The sequence below is a fragment of the Dipodomys ordii genome, unplaced genomic scaffold, assembly GCF_000151885.1.
Source record: "Dipodomys ordii isolate 6190 unplaced genomic scaffold, Dord_2.0 Scaffold23, whole genome shotgun sequence".
In the NCBI taxonomy this organism is placed as follows: Eukaryota; Metazoa; Chordata; class Mammalia; order Rodentia; family Heteromyidae; genus Dipodomys; species Dipodomys ordii.
In genome coordinates, this window is record NW_012267239.1 from 11,812,996 (window position 1) to 11,834,476 (window position 21,481).

The following is a 21,481-nucleotide window of genomic DNA, read 5'->3' on the forward strand; positions in this document are numbered from 1 at the left end:
AACACGCAGTCCTGCACAAGGAGGCCCACACACAACGCTGGAGAACTAACTGCAAAAAGGGCTGGCCATGGGGAATAGCACAAGGCTCTAAAACTCGGAAGAAACTGAGGCGAAATGTTTCCATGCGGATGGTTAATAACCAAGCACTAATTTTAAGGTGAAATGTTTCCATGCGAATGGTTAATAACCAAGCACTAATTTTAATTTCTTTATTTTTCAATTATTTTGAAATTACCCATGAATCTCTCCTGTAAATAATATGTTCAAATTTTCACACACATATAAGTATATATATACACACAGGTATACATATATCGATACGCGTATATTCACTTATATACACAAACATACATGTATATTCTGTCCCCATATGAATAGTTTTGGCTTGACTGCCTACCTCAGATAGAGTGAGTACACAAAACAGTAGAGGAAAAGTGACATTGTTTGCGTGGCCCGCATGGGCGCGGTATCTGGCTGAGATGCAGGGGGCCGGCCCCTGCTTCCACTGCACCTGACCCACTCACCAACACACCGTTCATGAAGGCTGACAACACAAGCCTCAGAGGAGAGGGTGAAGGTCAGTCTCTGGAGAGGCGTGTGAAAGTCAGCCAGATGTAACTGGAATGAGAGTGTAATTTTCTCCTAAACCAGGCCAGGCGGGCACCCAGGAGGCCAGGCCGCCTGCCCAGGTTCCTAAGGGAGGCAGACACTTGTGTGCCCCACAGGGTGGAAAAGTACTCCAAATACAACATAATTCAGTGGCTGCCGCCTTCCTGCCATATGCACAGGAGCTTAACTGGCATCATCGTTACAGTTCAGAACTGAAGAACTGGATTTTTGTGTCTCTGTGTGTATTATTTGTGTGTGCATACTGTTTTCAAGCCTGAGCCTCTCACTTTTAACATCTAAGATGACATGCCTATGAGACAGAGACAGAGACAGAGAGAGGCAGAGAGACAGAGAGAGAGAGGATGAGAATGAATTGAGGATAGAAAACCAAGTAGCGGCTTCTGGATGGGACATGGGGAAGGCAGGTCACGTCCTGGGAGCCCTGCCCAGAACTGCAGTGCACAGCACCGTCCTCTAATCCAGCCCATGACCATCCATGGGGCTGTTTGGTATGTAAAAAACAAAACAGATGCTCAGCTATGATCAGCGTGCACTCAGGCACTCAACGTCAGTGTACGTATGTTCCATGTAATATTCACAGCTTGTCTAAAAAGATCGCATTTTACCTTGCAATTTGAGGTCTCTGAAGATTTTTTTTTCCCCAGGGCTGAGGACCGAACCCAGGGCCTTGCACGCGCCAGGCGGGCGCCCTTCCGTGGGTCTACACCCCCAGCCCCTCTCTGAAGATTCTTGATGGGAATTACATACAGCAGGCCAAGGGTTATAGACACTGAGGACCACACAGGCAGAAACAGTATCAACCAGCATCTTTCAGACAGTCAGGAACACTGGCTGTAGACAGTTCAGTTTAACATGTCTTTTTAAAGAATATGGATTTTGTTGTACTTGTTCCTTTAGTTTTTCCTCTACATAACCTGACATTTCTAGACAACTGATTTCCTCATCACTAATTCAATGAGAAACTTCTAATTTTCCAAACAAACAGGGTGAATGGTATGACAGCAAATGAAATGATGACAACATACACACACACATACACACACACACGCGCGCGCATGCACATACACGGGCGCATGTATGCATACACCTGCACAAATGCATGTGCACATGCACACATACTTTCCCTTCTTGTTCGGGATAAGGAATACATGAGCAATGGCATATATAGCGCAATACATTCACTGATACTACTGACAAGACAATGAAAACATTCCTGTTTGTAGTGACACACTTAGGAAAGCCAAACACGGGTCGCTGACCACAGCTTTTTACTAACCTCAGAATCAGCATTAATGAGAATTAACCAACCCATTTAATCCCCCCAAATCCTTTATTCCAGTGGCTTTCAGTACTGCCTACGTATCAGAAGCACCTCTGGAGGTTGGGAAAACATTCGTGCCTAGACCCCAGCTCCAGAGATAGACTTGACTCAAACAGGATGGCGCCAGGCTCTGGGCTGCAGAGAGCTCTCTCAGGTGCACAGAGCTCTCCCGGGTGATTCTGACATGCAGCCAAGGAGGAGAGCTACTCTCTGAGTGTCATCCTCCAGGAAAGTGGCCTGGAGGGGACAAGCCGCATCTAAACTACAGAAGGATGCCTTCCATCGGTCAGCCCACACTCTCCATTCAAGATGATGGAGCCACACAGCCAACTTTGCATCAAGACAAGAACGATGTTCCCCTGAAATGCCAGCGTGTATGACTAATCTCAGATGTTAGAATTATATACAAGGGACCACAGATGGAAAAGAAGTTAGAAGAGGAAGGTAAGACCTTTATTAGCAAATCCCACCAACTTAACTTTTAAGAAACACCAAGTAGGCAGCATGTAATTCTCAGCTTAGTCAGACCACAAAGCCCAGCTTGCTGTTGGCTGTCAGCTCCCCACTTCCTAGCATTGACGGCCCCTGGTCAGGGCCCTCTTCCCCAGAAGCCCTGTTGGAAGTTCAAAGCCAAGTCTTGACAAACCCTAACACAGACGCCAGCGCTTGACAGCACACACCTCTTCCATCTTACCAATGACAGACAACAAGAAGTCATTCTCACTCACTTAGGATTAATACAATAAGAGTCACTGTCCCATCATAGAAAAATAATATGACTTCCAGAAAAATAAAATGACTTCTCAGTCTTCAAATGAAAGCGAGTATGAGGAAATATAGGTGAACAAAAGTATGAAAGAGCTGGCCACCTAGGCCAGCTCTCCTTTCTCAAAACCCTTACAAAGAAATTAAGGTACAACTCCCCGAGGAAACTGACTGCTCTGCTCTGTAGCACAGTGAATCTTAGGTCCATTTTCAGAGGGAAGCACACTTTATGGGCACACACAGCCGAGTGCAGGTCTCCTGACTGCCAGTTTGATGTTTTCTGCCGTACTTCACAGCCTCTCGATGGCGTTTATAGGTGGTCGGATGTTCGGAGTAAATGGAGCTTCAGAGAGCTGGACGTGTTCAGTGGGGTGAACACACTGAAACAGCAGTGCTGAGGACCAGGAGCAATGTGCGTCACCATGCAGCATGGCAGCTTGCTCACACGAGAGAATGCAACTCCATCGTGCTGTAGCCTGGACAGTGCTATAATTTCCTCCAGCAGTGTTTGCAGTTCAGAAAAGGATGGGGAGAGACAAATGTGTGGCGCTCCCCAGGGTTGGGGTAGACCAGATGCCTGCTCCAGGAGGCAATGGTGTGGGGAGATGAAGGGGATTGCTGCGGATCCCAGAGAAGCAGGAAGGGCAGACGGGGTGGAGACAGATGTATGGAGTCCAGCTCCTGACAAGGAACATGCACTTGTGCTTTTGGAGAACTGAGGGAGAAGCCAGAATTACGAAAAGGTGTGGACAGAAATGGGAAGGCTATTATTTATCATTCCAGAAAAGGAACTCTCTTGAGTAAACAGGTCTAGAAAATGAACAGGGCAGGGCTGGCTGACTGGAAGTGAGGAGAGGCAGGGCCTGGGACTGTCTATCCACAGAGTCATTAGAGAGGAGTAGAGACCAGAGACCCAGGAGGTGGAGCCACCAGTGTACTCAGGTCGACAGACAGCCTTGAGAGTTTCACGTGGCAAATTCCAGAAAACCTCGCAGGGCCCCGAGAACCCGAAGGTCACGTGACAGACGGTGAATAAGAGATCACCACTTACAAACTCGGAACAGCAAACCGGATGCTGGGGCTCAGGCCCGTAATCCTAGCATCTCAAGAGGCTGAGGCCTGAGGATGGAGGTGTGAAGCCAGCCTGGGCAAGAACGTCAGTGCGATGCTTAACCCCAATTAACCATAAAAATGCTGAAACCAGAGCCGTGGCTCAAGTGGTAGAGTGCTAACCTTGAGCCAAAAAAGCTCAGGGCTACGTCCAGGCCCTGAGTTCAACCTCCACAAGTGTCACAAAAAAAAAAAAAAACCAGCAACAACAATAAAAAAAAACAACACAAAAACCACACACACACGGCAGGTGCTGACTCTTCTCCCTCACACTCCGTCTACCAGGAAGCACTGAGGGCCCCAGTCAGATACATCCAGAGCTCAGCTATGCTTTACTGCCCCACCATCTGCCGTGCAAACACAGCCTCCAGCCTGGACCACCAGAATCATCTCCTAACAGCTCCCCTGAAACCCTGGGCTGGGGCCATTCCCCCAAGTCCTTGCCCCTAGCCCTCAGCCTCCCATAGCGGGCTACCCACAGGAAGCCTTTCTGAACACAAGGAAGGCTATGGTGTCACAACTCTGCTCCAAGATCCCTGGTAACTCCCCATTTCACTGGGGAGATCAAACCAACCTTACAACAGACTCCAATGTGCTACATCCAGGGGTCCCAAGTCTACGCATCATGGACCCCCTTGGAGAGTGCACGAGTCTACAGACCCAACCCTAAAATAACCCTTTTACGTGTATTTTTAAAAAGCATAATAAATGACTAATGAAAGTTTTATGATTACAAACACATTTCAGGGTACTGCCATGACTACAATATGGTCTGATTACATCTGTGATTGGTGCTAAGCTCACAGGCTCTATCTAGTACCTGGACAAATGCTGCCTGTACTCATGATGAGAATAAATGCTGTCAGTTACATGACAAAACCCAAAGCTAAGGGACTCTTGCATCTGTGCATGGCCCCCTTGGGGTGCATGAAGAGCCCCTGGCACCCCGTGGTCTGGAGCCGGGCTCCCGCTCTGTGGCAGAACTCTGCGAAGAGGCTTGGAGCCCCATGGCAGCTTCCACCTCACCAGCAGCACACCACCAGCCCTCTCCTGACAGCCAGCCTGCCTTCCACATTCATCACCGCCATGACCCAGACAGGGGAGCGGCAGGACCCCCTGTGGACAGTGGTGACACCCTTTCCCCAAGGACAGCTTAATCGACGCAGTCTGTGGCAGTCAAAGGTGAGAGGGGAAGGGGAAGACTCAGTCTTTTTCTTTTTTCCTCCACTACGGGGGTTTGAACTCAGGGCCTTCTGCTTGCCAAGCAATGCTCTCCCACCCAAGCTAGACGTCCAGCCCCTCTGGCTTACTTTTCAGATAGGGTCTTATACACACATATGTACACACGAATGCACACACACATGGCATAGGTATTACAGGTGCTTACCACCGTAGCTGGTTTGTCCGTTGAGATGGGATCTTGCTAACTTTTTGTTTTAAACCTTAATCATCCCAATATCCACCTCCTGAGTCGTTGAACATAGGCAAAATTTGAAAGGTAAGGGAGCAGATAAGTAATTTATCAGCTTTGAAAGGTATGAGTAATAATGATTTTGTTGGCTAGGATGGAAAATATGTGGCTCATCACAGAGACTCTAGGCAAATGGTAGAATTTCGCTCTATCTGATTGTTGCAAAAATGTAATTCCTTGTTGCTAAGAAATAAGATAAGTTACTGAGAAAATAACTTTGAGTTCATTTTAGGAAAATCAACCTAGATAGAACTCCAGGTACCTAAGATACATTTTATTCAAGAATTGAATAAGCTATAAATATAACAAACAAATACACATCCATCCTAAATCCCACTTTCCTCCCAGGCTGAGGAAAAAAAAAAGTTCAACTCGACATGACTCCTTCCCTTCTGAAAAGGGGTAGGAGCCATCCAATAAACCCAGCTACCTTCAGCGTTCATACACAGACGAGTCTCACACCATCCGCAGGCCAGTGGGGCCTCTGGCCCTGCCTCGCACCGCTCCTCACCCCAGTGGCAGCACCATTCTGGATGAATCTGCTCAACAAGGAGAAGGACGCCTTCTTCACTGTCTCCACCGCCTGCCCTCTGGACCACAGGCGCTGCAAGGGTCTCTTCCTGGTCCTCCCCTCCCTCCCAGACTCATATAATCTGCCATGCCACCAGACACCTCCTGGCTCTGTTCCCCTGTTAGTCCCTGTCTTCTCCAGCAGGGAAGGCTGTCTCTCTCCAGGCCCGGCCCCTCCCGAGTCTAGGGCCCACCCTGTGTGCACGCCATCACCCTGGTCCTCATATAACCACAAGCAAGCCCTCTTGTCCTTCCTCCCCGTGAACAGGAGCATGCTCTGCCTTGCCCGTCTGCTTTGCCCAGACCTCCAAGGTGGCTGCTGAGCGCGGTCTCCTTTGAGTTCAGCTGCATGCTCACACGCTTCTACAAGAGCACCTAGAACGCCTCACTGCACTTACTGGACACATATTGCCCTCTCCTACTCTACCTTCTGTCACCTATCTACCCACACCTCAGTCAGAAAAGAAGAAGGGAAAGGAACCTACGCAGCGGGCACCTCTGCGTTCCAAGCACCCTTGCCAGTGCACAGCAGGTGCTCAGTAAATACCTGCCGTATGAATGAGTGCACAGCCATCAATGAATCAAGCACCCAGCACCCTTGCCAGTGCACAGCAGGTGCTCAGTAAATACCTGCCGTATGAATGAGTGCACAGCCATCAATGAATCAAGGCGTTTCTAAACAAGAGTTAGATCTGATCTAGAAGAATCTCAACTCTGATGTCAGGGCCACTTACCTGTGGCTTCTCACAGTACAGCACAGGTAAGAGTAGGTGTTCTAACAAAGTCAATAAAATCCCCTAGGAGTCATCCTGGCCCTGCCACGTAGCTTTCTATCAGAGTTCACTGCCACCTATCCCGGACAGTGGTACACTGAAGGGTCTCCAGGTTAGCGATGGCTCAGAGGACAGACCTGAAAATCACTTAGCAGATTCTATTTTAACAAATTTAGTTCTCTATCAGGATCATTTTATACTTTGTTATTTAAAATACAAAAAAAAATCTAGGTAGTTTTCTTTATCTTGAATGTACAAGGCTGATTATTTTGGAGAAGACTTCTCATTATTCAAGATGACTGGAACAACCATGAAATCGAATTCAGCACTTCATCAGGATCACACAGAACCAACAATTCAAGAAAGTAGCGCTGGCCCCACATGAATAAATCTAAAATACACACCACTGATCAAATTCAAGAAACCAAATGTACTGAAAGTCACCTTGATAGGTATACTCCTATTGCAGAAAAGGCAAATTACCTTTTAACAGGAACCTAGGTCTAGAAGAATGATAATTGGAAAAAAAAATCTCCATCCAATATAATCTCAAAACTGGAAACTATTTGAAAGAATAACAAGAAGATGTTTGCTAGTCACCTTTTCTGCTTTGTTTTCAAAGTCCTAGCCAGTAGTGCATCTTATTTTTCCAATATTAACAATCGAATTCACAAATAGGCAGAGGCAATGAATGAACATTCCCTTCAAAATAAATGCATGGCCAACAGGCACAGAGGGAGGTGAGCAGTACCTTAAAGATTAGAGAACTCAAATCAAACCATAACTGCTCCACACACAAGAAGACAGAGACTGGGAAACAGAAGTCAGTGATGTCCAGGATGTGGAGAAATAGGGGCTTCTTCATGTCAACAGGAATGTTAATTATATAGCTGTCACCAGGTGCTGGTGACTCACACCTGTCATCCTAGCTACTCAGGAGACTGAGATCTAAGGATCACAGTTCAAAGCCAGCCCGGGCAGGAATGTTCATGAGACTCTTATCTCTGATTAACCACCAGAAAACCGGAAGTGGCTCAAGTGGTAGAGCCCTTGCCTTGAGCTAAAGAGCTGAGGGACAGAGCCCTGGCCCAGAGTTCAAGACCCACCACCACCAACAACAACAACAACAAAACACAGCTGTCATGAGAAGCAGTGTGGAGGTTCTTAAAATGACCATATGACCCAGAAATTCTTCTTCTGAAAGCATGATTTTAAAGAGCTACTTGTTCAGATGAATGGATAGACAAAATGTGATAAGACATATTCAAGAGACAATTTCTTAACTTTAAAGGAAAGGAGCCCCTGTCAGATGCTACGGCACAGATAAACTTTGGTTCGTAGTGTCAGGGTTCATCTGTGTAACACTATCCATGTAACACTTCGGCTAAGTGTAATGAGGTGTTCACTAAAGATAACCAAACAAACACTGTATAGTTTCACTCACATGAAGTGCCTAATCATACATGTGATTTCACTTCTACAAAGCTTTTAACCATGCGCACAACTTCACTTATACAAAATATCTAAACTAATCCTACTGAACTGAATATAGTTAAAAATGGTTAAAATGGTAAGTTTTGTTTCATCTTCAAACATAACTACCAAGGTGGTCATTTTTGTGCCATGTATGCTTCCTTCCATTAAAAATAAGTTGCCAGGAGCCAGTGGCTCACGCCTGTAATCTTAGCTGAGATCTGAGGATCGCGGTTCAAAGCCAGCCCAAGCAGGAACGTCCATGAGACTCTTATCTCCAATAAAACCACCAGGAAACCAAAGTGGGTCCCTCAAAGTGGCAGAATGCTAGCCTTGAGCAAAAAGAGCGAGGCCCTGAGTTCAAGCCCACAAAAGTGTTATGCTCTGTCTACCTAAAAAACATGACGCTCTCAACACAGACTACGAGAACAGGAGTGTAACATCAGAGTAAAAACAAGAAAATCAATAGCTCTGTGATGTTAACAGCACTGAATGGAAAAATAATCAGAGGAATACTATTTGGGGTGCTACACTTATGTAAACACAGTTACTTGAACGTATTCATTCCCCCCACATTTTGTTAGTGCCAGCTACTCACACAGGGGGTTCGGTTCCGCTGTCCACGCAGGCAGGCCACGCTCCTCGGCCAGACTTTGCCTCCCCTCCCCCTCTTCACAAACCATCTCAACAACCTTCACTGGCCAGTTCCCATTTCCGCACGGGTACGCTCACAACGTACGGTGAGCATGCCCAGCCGCCTCACCTGGCCACCCCCTCCCTGCACGGGCACGCACGCTCCCACAGGGCCCGCCTCACCCCCCGCCACCTGCCACCCCTCCCTGCACGGGCACGCACGCTCCACAGGGCCCGCCTCACCCCCCGCCACCTGCCACCCCCTCCCTGCACGGGCACGCACGCTCCACAGGGCCCGCCTCACCCCCCGCCACCTGCCACCCCCCCCTGCACGGGCACCCACGCTCCACAGGGCCCGCCTCACCCCCCGCCACCCCGTCAGAGGATCTCACCACGCTGTTCCACACATGCCTCTGTGCCTCAATCAGATTCACCTTCCCTCTTCCCTCTCTCCCTCATTAGAGAAAAATCCTGTGTATAAGCAAACACCCAGAAATAAAGTTAAAGGCACAAAAGCTTAACCATGAAAACCCCATCAGCTTACAAACAGCGAGAAGTCAGTCCTGAGCAGCCGAGGGCGCAGCTCTGCTTCTGGATGGGGAAGCAACACGGTAAGTCCCCTCCAAACCCAGCCGAATCTCAGACAACATCTCAATGGTGTCCGTCACCTGGAACTAGAAGATCTTTACATTTTATATTAAAGAGAGGTGAAGTAGAAAAATAACACAGGGCTTAAAAAGCCACATCTGAAAGGAATTTATCTCAGAGCTGAGTGGCACTCTTAGTGGTTGTTAGAAGGGACCCCGGCAGGTGGGCATCCGCTTGCACAAAATAACAATTTTGATTTCAAAATGAGCCAACACTGGAAAGCTCTTTAAATGCAGTACCTCACTGAACATGAAAAGAAAAGAATCTGAAGCAAAAGTAAAGAATCTGAAGTACAAAAAATGTTACCAATTTGTCAGCGTCACATAGCCAGCAGTTGCTGAAGCTTAAAACTGGATCCCACGACCCAAACCCCAGTCAGCAGCCCACGGACACTCTTGACACACCCCATCTAAACCACAAACACTCAATGGAGTAAACATCCGACATATGTACATTAGTTAATGTGTGTGTGTGTGTGTGTGTGTGTGTGTGTGTGTGTGTGTGTAGTTCAACTTTATGTCAGAGAAGGCATCCTTAAAACTATGAATTCCAACAACAAACCTGAAAGATTAGTCTATATATAACTTTGTCAGCCAAGCACCGGTGGCTCACACCCGTAATCCTAGCTATTCAGGAGGCTGAGATCTGAGGACCACGGTTCAAAGCCAGCCCGGGCAGGAATAAAGCACTCTCTCCAATAAAGCACTAGAAAACCAGAAGTGGCACTGTAGCTCAAGTGGTAGAGCGCTCGCCTTGAGCTGAAGAGTGCAGGGACAGCGCCCAAACCCAGAGTTCAAGCCTCACGACTGACCAAAAAACAAAACAAAAAAAAACTTTGTCAGCCAGGTGCTGGTGACTCACATCTGTGACCCTAGCTACTCAAAAGGCTGAGATCTGAGGGTCATGGTTCAAAGCCATCCTGGGCAGGAAAGTCATGAGACTCTTATCTTCCCACCGGAAGTGGAGCTGTGGCTCAACACGGTAGAGTGCTCGCAGTGAACGAAAAAGCTCAGCAACAGTACACAGGCCCACCACCAACCCAAAAGAAAATACTTCCTCACAATAAAAGACATGATGAAGCAGAAGACATTACAAGCTGGCAACTGGGGTACAATGTACACGACCATCACTGGACTCCCTTCCCTGGTGCAAACGAAGGTCTTTTAAACTAGGGAGAAACAAGACTAATAATCTACTTAAAAGGAGAAAATTCCAGCAAGCAAGTCATCAAAGAAGAAGGCCAAAGGGTCAATAAACACATGAAAGATGCCAAACCCTGCTTGTATCAAAAAGACACAAACTAAAACCTGATGTATGCATTTCAGCCCTTAGCTCGGTGATGTGCAAGGCTTGGTATATATGAATGTGAGCCAGACTGCAGCCATTCCACTTCCAAACTATCAGTGAGCTCACAGGAGCATCTAAGACACACAGGAAAGCAGCTCTTCAGAACTCTCGAGCAATGGTGAAAGGTTCTAAGTGGTGAGAAGCTTCCCTGATAAGACATTAACTGCTGTACTGAAACCTATACAGCCACTGAGAGAATGCAGGAGAATGAAAAAGTTCTATCTTTTTTTTTAATCCTTGTTTCAGCGTTTTGTTATTTCCCCCACGGTGTAACCCGTTTTCACTGTATTTGATGTCGGTGCCCTGCATCTTGTATATACCTTTTTTATAATTTGGGGAGGGGAAGGGAAATAACAAAAAGTTCTATCTTTACGGACAAAAAAAATGTCTCCAACACTTTAGAAAAGGACAATCTCATTGAAGTTTTTCCAGTATCACCCTAGTTAAGTGGAAAGTTTATCTGTGTGTGCCTGTGCACAAAAAACTATGTAAGACTGTTCACAGAACCCCCCTAAGAACATAGGGGGTGTTGACTTCACCACCTACAGTGTGGGCAGCGATGACAGGTGGGTTTCTAGAAACATCCAGACTGTTTCCTTCATGAAAATTAAACCTATCTTCATGAGTCAGGCTGAGTGGAACATTCGGAAGGAGGTTGAGGTGTTAGGATTGGGCTGAGAGACAAGGAGTGTATACTCTACAGGAGGCACAAATAAACACGCAGACCTAGTCAGAAGACCCAGGCTCCAGCCCTGGCTCTGCCACTAGAGAGATCTAAACCCACGTTCTCCAAAGTTCTTTCCAGCTTGGCTTTTAATATTCTAAAATTTGAGATTCTGCATTTGACTCTGTTGCTTTGGCTCCCCTTTGAGCAGAACCCCTTGGTAATATTCCTTGAGCACAGTGCCTGAGCCCCGAGGCCCGGTCCCGCTCCGGGACTGTCCAGCGCCCGTTGATGGTGGGGACAGGCCCCGGTGTACAGTCGGGGAGGCTCAGCACTGCCTGCCCCAACTTCCCTTCCCTTCCCCCCAGTGTGGCGGCTGTCTGCTCCTTCCTGTGCAGCCTCCAGCTGCTGTGCTGACACAGTCATGCTGTGCACTGGACGCAGCCTAGCACACGTGCCCCTGGGAAAGACACGTGGGTAACGGATGTGGACATGAGACTTGACACGTCTACCCATTCACGGCGATCACAGTGCGTTAGCTGTGAATGGAGAAATGAAAAACTACACTGGGCCAATAAAATAGTCCAAGATTTTATAGCTCTCCTTGGCTGGCAAAGCAAGGGCGTGTACTCACCAAGAAGGAGGAAGGATGACTAACAGTTCAATCACTTTGTAATGAAGCAAAGCCAAACTAGAAACAAGCCACACAGAGGGCCGGCCTGTACTTAGCTGAGGGACGGGCTGTCCACAGAATCGCAACAGGAACACTTCTGAGACACTCCCTGCTTCGCTAGCTTGCTCACAGTGACCACAATACCCCGCACTAAGCTCTCTTTTCTCCTCCTCTGCTGACCAGGGCATAGAGTGCCCTCAGGCCGGCTCTGAGCTGCTAAAGTGAACAGAAAGCTTTTCTACATACTTGGAGGAAACCAAACTGCACAGTTCCTTTCAGAAACAGGAGTGCTGTGCTTGCTTCGGCCGCACATATACTAAAATTGGAACGATACAGAGAAGATCGGCATGGCCCCTGCGCAAGGAGCAAATTTGTGAAGCGTTCCACATTTTTTTCTAACACATCTATAAGATGATTTCTTTGTTGATTTGTACGTCCCTCCCCCACGGTACAACCCCTGCTTTCACTGTATTTGATGTAGGTATAATTTGTGGAGGGAAAGGGGAAAAACAATTCGTTTAAATAGGGATACAGGTGGACTCATTGCAACAATGAGACGTATAAGTCGTATGTCGAAAAACAAACTTTACAACTTGGTGGAGGGGGTGTGTGTGGGGGAAGATGAGAACGGGTGGGAAGGGGAAACAAAGGAGGAGGCTACAATGCTTGATAAGAAATGTACTCATTATCTTGCCCATGTAATTGTAACCCCCTCTGTACAATAAAAAAAATGAAGAAAAAAAAAAGAAAACAGGAGTGCATTTTCTTCTTCACACTTCTTATTCCCTTTGCAAGGGGTAAGGAAGTCGCTGACCGCTACACAAGCATGCCCCCCAGTCATCTCAGGATGTGGAGACACACATGCTAAGAGAAACTCCAGGCAGTTCCTCAAAGACCAGATCAGGAAGTGAGTGGGAAACGCGGGAACCTGGGGCGGGAACAGATGGCCATGGGGTGCAGGAAGAAGTCAGAAGCAAAAGCTACACCCACTGCAGTGTGCTCTTCGATGGCCTGCTGGTATCCCTGGGCTTTTAAAGGAGTCTCAAAATAAGAAAAATCCCTCACCCCAGTAAAAGTCAGGGAAGGCTTCCCTGATGTCAGTCAGTCCCAACATGCCTGGCCTTGGGGAAGCCTTGGCTTTGGGAGGAAGACTTACACTGGCATCAGGTTCTCACAAACACTTTGCACAGTTAGAAGAAGGAAACAAAGTCATAGTATTTATATTTTAAAAAGACATTCCAGTTATTACACCCAGAAAAATGCAAAATACATTCATATACACCTATAAATTTTATTTGCATATATTAGATACGCAATTTATTCTAAGTCATAAAACAAACTAAGTCATTTTATACAATATGTTCCTGGGTAGAGATACTAACGTACCTCACCTTCATTTACAAGGTAATAAAATTCCAATTAAACATCCAAGGAGATAGTACTTGAACCACCACCTACCCAGGTGCCCTTCAATGATGTAGTGTTGACGATACTGACATCATGTGTATGCACACATACATGAACCCACACACATGCACACATGCACATCCACACACACACACACACACACACACACACACAGATATCCAAGAGAGAGAGAAAGACCTATGCAAAGCCTGCTGTAAAATTAACTCTCAATTGAAAAAAAGTTATCTGATATTGGAAATTCAGATTATACACCTTTAATTATAATTTTAGAATGAAATGGAGGGAGAGACAGAAAGAGTGGAAAGCACTCATTTAAGAAATTTGAGGGCGGGGCTGGGAAGGTGGCTCAGTGGTAGAGCGCTTGCTTTGCTTGCATGAGGCCCTGAGTTCGATTCCTCAGCACCATATAAGCAAAAAGAAAAAGCCGGAAGTGGGCTGTGGCTCAAGTGGTAGAGCGCTGAAGAGCTGAGGAGCTGAGGGACAGTGCCCAGGCCCAGAGTTCAGGCCCCACGACCGGACCCAAAAAATAAATATAGAAAAGGAAATGTACTCTTTTAAAAAAAAAAAGAAATTTGAGGGCTATAGATGTGGCTCAGTGATAGCCTGATTACTTAGCAAGCACAAAGCCTTGGCTTTTATCCTCAGTACCACAAGAGAAAAGCAAGGGTAGAGGGCAGAGAGGAGAGGAAAAGGAGAGAGGAAAGGAAGGAGGAAGGAAATAAGGGAAGGGAAGGAGGGAAGGAAAAAAGTGGTGAGGAGAGGAAGAAAGGAAGAAAAAAGAAAGGAAAAGGTGAATTTGGAGTAGTAAAAACCCAAAGGAAAATCACCTCATAAAATTCTACAATAAAAGGATATAAACATTTAAAATACTACAGAAAACACAATAAGTAAAATTAAAAACACATGATAAAAACAGAAGATATTTAATAATTATGAAAAGTATTAATTTTTACATAAAGCTATTCAGCAAGTAACTTGGTAATATGCATCAGAACGCTTTAACACAGCATATATCTGAATGTACAGTAAGTCTATCAGTAGTATTTTATCCCAACTACTTATAATAAAAATGGATTTGTGAGCAAAGATATTTTATTATGTATAATTTAAAACTCAAAATCACTACTGATAATATTTAGTAAATGTCATTTAGAAAATGTGAACTCCTAAATTCAATCTCAGTACCGGCAACTATTTTAAGTCATTTTTAAAATAAATGGCTCATGCCTATAATTCCAGTTACCCAACAGGCAGATCTGAGGATTGCAGTTCACAGCAACACAGGCAGGAAAGTCGGTGATACGCTCATCTCCAATTACCCACCATAAGGCTGAAGGAGGAATTGTGGCTCCAGTGGTAGAGTTCTAACCTTGAGCAAAAAGCAAACAGACAGTGCCCAGACTCTGAGTTCAAGCCCCAGTACTGCCATTAAAAAAAAAAGCCATTTAAGAGACCGATTCTTTCGGTCAAAGAAATGTTGGACAAATGGGATTGCATGAAACTGCAGTTTCTGCATGGCAAAGGACATAGCAAGCAAGATCAATAGAAAGCCTACAAATTGAGAGACCATCTTCACTAGCCATACAACGGACAAGGATCTCATATCTAAAATATGCTTAGAACTCAAAAAACTAAATCCCTCAACAACAAATCCTCAAAGAAACAACTGCCCAATAAATAAGTGGGCTAAAGACTGAAAGAGAAACTTCTCTGAAGAGGAAATAAGAATGGCCAATGGATACATGAAGAAATGCTCAACTTCTCTAGCCATAAAAGAAATGCAGGGGCTGGAAATGTGGCTCAGTGGTAGAGTGCTTGCCTTGCATGCACAAGGCCCTGGGTTCGATTCCTCAGCACCACATAAACAGAAAAAGCTGGAAGTGGTGCTGTTGCTCAAGTGGTAGAGCGCTAGCCTTGAGCTGAAGAGCTGAGGGACAGCCCCCAGGCCCAGAGTTCAAGCCCCATGACTGACAAAAAAAAAAAAGAAATGCAAATCAAGACAACATTGAGATTCCACCTCACCCCAGTTAGAATGGCTATAATCAAGAAATCTAATAACAACAGATGCTGGAGGGGATGTGGACAGAAGGGAACCCTACTGCATTGTTGGTGGGAGTGTAAATTTGTTCAACCACTTTGGAAAGTAGTATGGAGGTTCCTCAAAAGACTCCACATAGAGCTCCCCTATGACCCAGCAATCCCACTTTGAGGCATTTACCCAAGTGATCACAAACAAGGCCATACCAAAGCTACCAGCACAACCATGTTTATTGCAGCCTTATTTACCATAGCTAAGATATGGAACCAACCCAGATGCCCCTTAGTAGATGAATGGATCAAGAAAATGTGGTATATATACACAATGGAATTGTATGCCTCCATCAGAAAAAAATGACATCACCTCATTTGTTAGGAAAGGGAAAGACTTGGAAAAAATTATATTACGTGAAGTAAGCCAGGCCCAAAGAAACATAGATTCCATGGTTTCCCTTAAGTCTAGGACAAACAGAAAAGGTCAAAAGCTATGTACATATGACCACATAATTTCTAACGTACTTATAATGTACCATGTGAGTTTTCTGTTTCTTTTGTATGTTCTTCCCCCATGGTATAACCCCTGTTTTCACTGTATTTGATTCTGGTGCCCTGCATCTTGTATATACATTTTTCTAATTTGGGGAGGGGAAGGGAAATAACAAAATGCTGAAATAAGGATATAGGATGAACCATTGTAACAATGAGATGTACAAGATGCTATGTTAAAACGAACTTTACAATTGGGGGGGAGGGGTTGGGGAGGTAGGGCGGGTAGGGATGGTAGGGGAAAAACAATGGAGGAGGCAACGATGTTCGATAGGAAACGTACTCATTCCTTACTCATGTAACTGTAACCCCTCTATACAGTATTTTTACAATAAAACCATTAAAAGGAGACTGAGCAGTATGTAATATCTAAATGTTTCACTTTTACTGTCAGTGTTCAAGTCACATACCGAAGCACACTCGGCATCCTCCGAGGGGCAGCTCTGTGGGAACCTGGGTTCTCCCAACCAGCGCCTCACCCACCCTCAGGACCTGGAGACTGGCAGTCAGGGTGCCGCGAATGGCGGGCTGGGAACTCAGGGTGCCAGAGCCAAGGGCTTTAGCTGTAAATGGCTGTCTAAATGGCATGTAGCTGAAATGTCTTTGCACACTGCAGGAGCTGGTCACGGTGTCAGGGGCGGCCGGGGGAGAGCACACTTGGCAGTGGCACCAGCAATTGTGGTTAGCAAGGAGGACTCAGTTTTAAAGGGACAGCCCCTCCCGCTGGCTCCTGTACTTCTTGCCCTTAGCAACAGTTCCCTGTAGTGCAAGGTGACCTCTTAAAGTTCTGAGAACTGAAGCCGCGGCAAAGCCAAGGTGGCTGAGGGCAATGTACAGACTGGGTGAGGTGTGGGCAGGGCTGGCCTCAGCGTGAAAACACCACTGTTTTCCCAGCTCCACCCAGGACTACGCGTTATCACCAGCACAGACTCTGAGAGCACTCCAGGGATGCAGAGGCCTAGCATGGGAGCGCACTCATGAAATCCCATGTGTGAAGGAGGAGATCAGGAGGACCGTGGTTCTAGGCCAGCCTGAGCAAATGTTAGGGAGGTCCCATTGTAATAAGTTGAAAGTGGTATTGCATGCCTCTAACCCATAGGAGTCATAAACAGAATTGCCACCTGAGGCCTGCCCCAGGCAAAAAATAAAAATGTATCCCCCAAAAAATACTGTAACAAAAAAGGCCTTGGGTGTGACTCGGGAGGTAAAGCACCTGCCTAACAAGTATGAGGCCCTGAGATCAAACCACAGCACTACCAAAAATAAAGTAAAAAACAGGAGCTCAGGCTTATAATCTTAGCTACTTGGGAAGATAAAAACAAGATCAGTACAGCCAAAAGCTCACAAGACCTCCGCTCAGCCCACAGTTGGTTCAGCAGCTTAAGTCTGGCATGTGCCAGGCTGCGTGGAAGGCTGAGATTGTGAGGACTGTGGCTTAATGGAGGGAAACTGGGTGTGGTGGCGGGCATTCGTCATTGCAGCAGCCACAGGAAGCCTAAAACAGGTGGATCTCAATCTACACGTAAGCCTGGGCAAGACGTGAAACCCTATCTCAAAACAACAACAAAAATGAGTAAAGAGCAGAGTTAGACGTATGGCTCGGTGACTGAATCTTAATCTCTTGTATCAGTAGATTAATGAAAATAAACCCTAGGAAAAGAAATACACTAAAAAGGTAAAGGCATAAGACTTTGGCTACCTTGAACTATCACGGACCTAGTTTCTGTCTGTGCTCCCTGCAGAGAGCTAAGTGTTGTCCGTTTCCCCACAGTCAGGGAGGGCGATGGAGACGCCACAAATGTGCTCCACAGAAAACTAGCCTTCAGTTCACTGAACAATGGAGCCTAGGGAAAGTACAGGGGAAAAGTTAACTCTTGCCAGGCGCCAGTGGCTCACACCTGTCATCCTGGCTACCCAGGGGGCTGGGATCTGAGGATCACGGTTCAAAGCCAGCCCAGGCAGGAAAGTCCGTGAGACTCTTATCTCCAATTAACCACTAGAAAACCAGAAGTGGCGCTGTGGTCCAAGTGGTAGAGCGCTCACCTTGAGCTGAAGAGCTCAGGGACAGCACTCAGGCCCAGAGTTCAAGCTCCACGACCACCACCAACAACAACAAAGTAAATTCTCTCAAAATCACCAGTGAATGACAGGACAGGCATAGAGTGGATCCAAAGTTACTCTCCTGCAGGCACACATGTCTAATTCTTCTGCAGAAACCCCTCTCTCAAAGTATACCAGCAGATAAGCGGGTATTCAAGAAGCTCCCAAGCAAGTGCGTGCCCAACACGCAGCACCACGGCCCCTGCGGGAGGCTGCCAGGGTGCCGGGCCACCTTTCCTGGCCCTGACCAGCCCACCTCGCCTCACTGTGCAACAGTGCTCTCCGAGACTTCCCTACACAACTGTCATCCTTAGCCCTTCCCCTCTTCCTTCTCCCCTCATGTAAGACCTGGAGTAGTTCTAAGAACACAAGTCTATCAAAGAAGCCTGAGGAAACACAGCCCAGGTAAATCAGGTGACAGGACAGAAAACAAAGACTTAGCAACTGTGAGGGGTAAATACCATGGGGTATTACAAATAGCAGAGCCACGAAAGGTCTTACAACGTTAATTTCCTTCACGCTGGCACGGCCCATTTTATAAAGAAGACTGCCACTGTTCTAAAGTGTGTAGTAGACATGGGGAGCGAGGGCCTGGGGATTCTGGGCTCACTGTCTTCCATTTTCATCGGTTCATTCAACCACTCACACCGCGCCAGACGATGGAAAGGAAATCTAGAGGGCAGCTCAGTGCTGGTAGGAGGCATTCCAGTTTTGGAACTTGCATAAGCACAGAAACAGTGAAGCAGCTTTGCATGTAGCCATTAGCACATGAGACTGTCCATGCTCTACAGGAGAATGAAATGCTGCGAGGTCGTGTGTCGGGGTCAGCTGCAAGAGTGTAACTGTGTACCTACAAGGTAGAAAATATCACCTGCCAACGGGATTGTTCTCAACCATGGGGAAAATGTAATATCGCACCAAAACCTACAGAAGCACACACACTTTGATCTACCTACAAAAATAAGTATTTTCGACAACTATATAAATTGGTCTTAATACACATGCCTACCCATGACAACCAACAAAAGATAAGCCATGCATGGTGTGGGGGCTGAGGGAAGGCTCTCTGGAAGGAACTGGCAAAGGAGAAATAGGAAAAAACCACACAAACTTGTGACACATGTGGTGCTTAGCCCACGGCCTGAGGTAGGTCAGGAATGGCATCTTTTTTCATGGAGAATGGAACGTGGATTTGCAAAGTCTCTTTGGCCCAAGGGACAAAGGAAGGATCGTAAATGGCTCCCTTTTAGAAGATTATCAGTTTCCCTTCTAAATGCTGGCTGGGACCTCAACAGAAGTCAGCGCTGTATTTGACAAGTCTGTCCAGATGTGTTATCACTCCAATTTTTCCTCCTGTCATAAGAATTCAGTTAAGTGAAAACTCAGCAAAGGGACCTGTATAAATTTGTTTCCCACCTTATTAAGTACAGATTTTAAACAGACAAGGAAGTAGCAGAGTAAAGACCTCTTCAAGTGTCTGCTGTTTTGTAGGTTCTGCTAGTACCTAGATTCACGGAATAGCTAATGCCCAAATACCAGAAAGATATTTGGAAGAATGTGGTAAGAGATTTTGTGAAAGAGATTTTGCCAGACACACAAACACACAGACCACAGACAGACATATAGACACACACACACACACACACACACACACACTTAAACCATGTCTATCTCTAATTCTACAGTGATGTTCAGTTTCATGTGAATCTTGACTTAAAAGACTAAAAATGTCTGGAGTCCTATTCCATTTAAACAGATTCAACTAAAACTCCTGGGAAGTTTTCCAGTGAGTCCGATTGCTCTAAAATTGGACATGCATTAAACGAAGCTTTGTCTCACAAAAGTAAGCAAGTAACTGATAGGCCATCTGTACGTTCACGCTGCACAAGGCTCCTTTATCTTGGAAGCATTACTCAGAGGCAAACAGCACACCTCAGATTACAGCTCTGCAGAAGCACACGCACTGCCTCTTCCAGCAACACAACCAGCTTGCACACTGTATGAGCTCCAACCACCTGCTTCCTGGGGAATTTGTAATCCACCTGCTCCAATCATTCCCCAAAGGCTCCCTGCTTGACACACATGCTCCCTTTCATTCATCCCCCCACAGTTGCCTTTCTCCCCCAAGAGATCGGCTAGCAGCAAACCTAAATGACAAGAGGCCTTCGGCATCACATTTTATAAGGAAACAAAACCCCAAGTTCTGCATGTTGAGGCCACCGCAGGAAGAGACTGGTTCCCGGGTGCCTGGCTTCCATCCACATTACCTGCTTCCGTATACTTCAGTCCCACTTTCTCTTCTGTGTCCTTTGTCCTGGGCGGGGGCCAGACAGCCTGGAGTCTGCCTGGAGTCCTGTCGTCCAGCTCCGTAGGGCTCTGGTCCGGCTGTTGAAAAGCAGGCAAAGGTAAGTGAAGGGAAACATGACCAGAACATATGAACTGTGAAGCACACTCATGCTAACACCAATGCTGATATTATTCTGCAATGACATATCTTACTGTGCTGTGAACCTTTTCCAGAAGGGTAAAGGATGGGGGAGGCGTCCCTATTAAAAACAAAACAAGTACTACACCTTTGTTAATAAAGCCATTTTAAAAGCACAAATCGGGGCTGATGATACAGAACAAATGTGCTGTATTCAGGTACATTTATAGTTTGCAAATTTACCCCAAACCACGCTGGGGATTTTTATGCTAAGGATAAACTGTGTGTTCTCCATCAGCTTTGGTAAGTCACACTTCTTTCAGAAATCCACACTAAATCTTTTTTCTTTCCTATTAAAAAATGAGTGAGATTAGCTTCATATTCAAGTCTTTTTAATTTAAATTTTAATGTTATAATAAAGATAAAGTACATGAGCCAGGTGCTGGTGGCTTACGCTTGTAATCCTAGCTATTCAGGAGGCTGAGATCTGAGGATCACGGTTAAAAGCCAGCCCGGGCAGGAGACTCTTATGTCCAATAAATCACGAGAAAACTGGAAGTAGCACTGTGGCTCAAGTGGTAGAGCACTAGCCTTGAGCTGAAGAGCTGAGGGACAGCGCCCAGGCCCAGAGTTCGGGCCCCATGACCGACCAAAAAAAAAAAAAGTGAAGCACACAGAAGTTATTTTCATAAGTCAGGCGCAGAGTCCGTGGGTCAGGCGCAGAGTCCGTAGGTCAGGCACAGAGTCCGTAGGTCAGGCGCAGAGTCCGTGGGTCAGGCGCAGAGTCCGTGGGTCAGGCGCAGAGTCCGTGGGTCAGGCACAGAGTCCGTAAGTCAGGCACAGAGTCCGTGGGTCAGGCACAGAGTC

The 21,481-nt window shown here is 46.3% G+C and overlaps 1 protein-coding gene across 1 annotated transcript in view; it reads right to left on the bottom strand.

The window, feature by feature from the left end:
* Positions 1-21,481, bottom strand: part of Fmn1 (formin 1) — a 230,378-nt gene that overhangs the window by 136,142 nt on the left and 72,755 nt on the right. Inside the window, exon 3 of the mRNA XM_013014304.1 lies at positions 20,457-20,574. Coding sequence (XP_012869758.1) covers positions 20,457-20,574 — 118 coding nt within the window. The remainder of the gene's footprint in view (positions 1-20,456; positions 20,575-21,481) is intronic.